Here is a 4,173-nt window from a genome sequence, read left to right on the forward strand (position 1 = left end):
TTATTGCTCTATTGATCAAAGATAACAAAAAGTATTATTCCTGTTGCATGAAAGTCTCTCTTCACCAAATGGAGCCTTTGTAGTTACTAATAAAGATCCAAGTACTAATGCTAGGGTTCAAGTAAAGGTAACACTATTCGAGAGGGCTCTAGTGATTATATTTTGTCAATTAAAAAAGGGGCTAATAATCTTAAACATGTTAAAAATGGTTTGGTGTTCCAAATTTCGTTGAATAAAATGCATAATAATTACCAGAGGCAATAGGCAATTAACATAAAACATTGAAAAGACCACCAGAAAATAAAATAATAATTGACAATAACACCTATTTTTCGTACTTCGTTTTTTCTTCTTTTGTTTTTTGGCCTTTTTTTCTTTTTTCTTTTTGAACAGATTATTAACATAAATAATATATAACTTTGAGTTAGACCACCTGAGTGGCACCACTAGATGGATATTTTTGAGCATGTGACGTATCATCGGAGCAAAGCTCATGCCTAGTAACATCATACTTCTCCCCATCACCCCACAATGCATATGCCTCTTCTCCATGCACTGCGTCATCCCCAATCAGCAACTGTTCCTCCGGCATGCGCAACGGAACTATACAACGTAAGACTAGGCAAATAATTGAGGTGACCATAATATTCCATCCAATGATAAATAGGGCTCCCACAATTTGTTTGAGGATTTGCATTCCTCCTGAGCCTCCGTACACGCCTCCACGCGAGTTTGTGACGGGCAAAAAGAGTGCACATAGTTCAGGCTCAGTGAAAAGCCCCGTTAAAACGCCGCCAAGAAACCCGGCCACGGCGTGGGTGTGAACTACACCAAGGGTGTCGTCAACTGCGGATAGCAGTTTCCACCTCTTGTCCACTATCATCATGGTGAACCAGGGCACACTGCCTGACATAACTCCCATCACTATAGCGGCCCATCCTTGAACCAGACCTAAATAATTTACATATTTAAACAATAATATTGTATCAGTCTATGAACAAACAAAACTAAAATAAAAGCTAGCTAGTTAATATGGTTAATTAAATGATTGTGCATGGTCAACACAACATTCCATGAGTCATGTGAGGTGTTAAAAGTTATACAATGCATCACATGACCTTACATCTCCTTCGCACAAGGTTCCTATTTTCTCAATAGTCACCTCTCCTGTTAAAAAGTGGCTAAATAATATATATATTGTTATAAAGAAATGAAGCCTACATAGGTATAGGTAAAACTAGATGGCAATTAGTCAAAAGATGGAGATAAAGCTAGGAGGTATTAGTCAAAAGATGGGATAATGATGTTGGGGAGAAATCATTATGTCTCTCTTAAAAGCCATTTACTTTGCCTATAAATAGACATTATATTTGCTTGTAAACACATACGGAAGAATGAAAGAATAGAGGGAAGAAAGAAGAGAATAGAGTGAGAGTCAGAGAGAAGAGAAAGATTGGAGTTTATCTGAGGAGAAATTCTGTCAATGTAAACACCACAAAGAGAAATATAATTCCACTCCCAATATTACAGTGGTACTTCTCATCCTCTTATTATTCTAGTTTTATAACACGTTATCAGCACGATAGTCTCTCCTTTTATTTCTGAAATTTTTCCAACTCAACACTATGTGGTTATTTCTCTGTCTCCTCTCTGTCATATGTCTACTCTCACTTTACTACTACAACGACATGCAAACTTTTTTTTTTGTGTTCTCACAATTTCTATGTTGTTTAATCCATGCTTGTTTAATTTACTTCTTTGTAACGTAATTTGTAATTTCTATGTTGTTTAATCCGTCCTGTTATTTTATGGTGGTGTAATTTTTTTTTTACCCATCGCGTTGTAACACAAATTATTGTAATAAAATGATGGTGTGATCTTAAAACCCATCTATTATATCTTGAATAGTGGCGCAGTTATATTGCCCACAATATATGATATATTATGCACTTCATATATATTAGGTGGAGGTTTTTATCCCCACATTTATTTTATTTATGGTATGGTGTAGGTTTATTACCCATACGGCAATATTTATTTAAAGGGTGGTGCGGGTTTATCGTCCACGCCTTTACTTTTATTTAAATGTATGGAGCAGAATTAGTGCCCATACAAGCACGTTTACTTTATCGCAAATTTACTTTTACTTAAAGTATTATTTATGGTATGGTGTAGGTTTATTACCCATACGGCAATATTTATTTAAAGGGTGGTGCGGGTTTATCATCCACGCCTTTGCTTTTATTTAAATGTATGGAGCAGAATTAGTGCCCATACAAGCACGTTTACTTTATCGCAAATTTACTTTTACTTAAAGTATGATGTGGAATTAACCCTCATACTTTATGAATTTACTTTACCGCACATTTATTTTTATTAAAAGTATGATGTGGAATTAACCCTCATACTTTATGAATTTACTTTACCGCACATTTAATTTTATTTAAGGTATGGTGCGGGATTAACGTCCATACAGCAAGCAATTTAATTTATGAATTTATTTTACCGCACATTTAATTTTATTTAAGGTATGGTGCGGGATTAACGTCCATACAGCAAGCAATTTAATTTATGAATTTACTTTACCGCACATTTAATTTTATTTAAGGTATGGTGCGGGTTTATCGTCCATACCAGCAAATTCATAGCACTTTATTTTTATCATCAATTAATATACCTGAATAATGAGGGCCTGAAATTCCTATTAATAAGTGGCTTAATGTCCCAGATCTCGAGCCTAAAGTTTTGGATGGCAAATTTGGCAAAACTAGAGTTTGCTGCCTTGGACCTTTCCGGGGACAACTATTTATCATGGGTCCTGGATGCCAAAATTCATCTACGAGCCAATGGCCTCGGACAAACAATTGTAGATGAGAATGATGCTTCACCTGAAGAGAATGCGAAGGCCATGATCTTTCTTCGCCGCCACATCCATGAAGCGCTGAAGAGCGAATATGTGGTGGTTGATGAACCGTTGGTTCTGTGGAAAGCTCTAGGTGAAAGATACGATCACCAGAAGACGGTGACTCTCCCAAGAGCTAGATACGAATGGACCCACTTGAGATTTCAAGATTTCAAGTCAGTGTCCAAGTATAACTCTGCTATGCACAGAATTACCTCATTAATGAGGCTATGTGGGGAAAATATATCCGAGGAGGATATGCTCGAAAAAACTCTGAGCACTTTTCATGCTTCAAATGTCCTCCTTCAGCAGCAATACAGACATAGCGGTTTCAAGAAGTACTCGGAACTTGTATCTTGCCTCTTGTTAGCTGAGCAGAATAATGAGCTCTTATTAAAGAATCACCAATCTCGCCCAACAGGCTCAGCACCACTTCCTGAAATAAATGCTGCATCTCAGGAAGTGAATGCCACTTCATCTCGTGGCAGTATCCACAAACGTGGGCGAGGGGGCAAGCGTGGCCACTGGCAAGGAAGTAGAAAAAATCGTGGTGCTCGTTCAGAGGGTTTAGGTCCAAGGAGCGGTCCATCCACGAATGGCAAAAATGCATCCCGTAATAAGGGAAAGGCACAGATGAGCCATGTGCCTAGAAATGTTGAAAGCCCTTGTCACAGATGTGGTGCAAAGGGACATTGGGTGCGCCATGTCGTACGCCCAAGCATTTGGCGGATCTCTATCAAGCTTCACTTAAGAACAGGAAAGTGGAGATAAATTACATTGATCATGCTCCGCCAGCCACAGATGGCTCATCAGAAATATCACGTCAGCTAAACAAGACGCATCTAGATGTTTCTGATTTTGTTACTGAAAGAGGGAATGAAGGTTATGAGTCCGAATTAGATTAAATTCCTTAATGTACTATTTGTATTAGCTGAAGTGTTGTTTAAATTTCAATCCAATAAAAGTGGTAATGTTTTTCTTTTTATTGATTCAGCTTATTTTACTTATTTGAAGGCATGGATGTAAATTATGGATGCCCTCAAAACAAAGGCTATGGCAAAGATATTTGTCTCGCAGACAGCGCGACTACTCATATGATCCTTCAAGATCGGAAGTATTTCTCAAAATTAATGCTTACAAAAGCAAAGGTAACAACCATATCAGGTCCTGCAGATCTGATTGAAGGCTCAGGAATAGCCCAAATTATGTTACCAAATGGAACAATACTGTCCATTCCAGATGCTTTGTATTCATCTAACTCCAGAAGGAAT

General features: G+C 37.6%; 1 protein-coding gene across 1 annotated transcript in view; it reads right to left on the minus strand.

The window, feature by feature from the left end:
- Nucleotides 1-424: 424 nt before the first annotated feature.
- LOC117625643 (ammonium transporter 3 member 1-like) overlaps nucleotides 425-4,173 on the minus strand; it is a 16,142-nt gene continuing 12,393 nt past the window's right edge. Inside the window, exon 2 of the mRNA XM_034357169.1 lies at nucleotides 425-951. Coding sequence (XP_034213060.1) covers nucleotides 425-951 — 527 coding nt within the window. The remainder of the gene's footprint in view (nucleotides 952-4,173) is intronic.

This window comes from Prunus dulcis, chromosome 4 (assembly GCF_902201215.1).
Source record: "Prunus dulcis chromosome 4, ALMONDv2, whole genome shotgun sequence".
Taxonomy (NCBI): Eukaryota; Viridiplantae; Streptophyta; class Magnoliopsida; order Rosales; family Rosaceae; genus Prunus; species Prunus dulcis.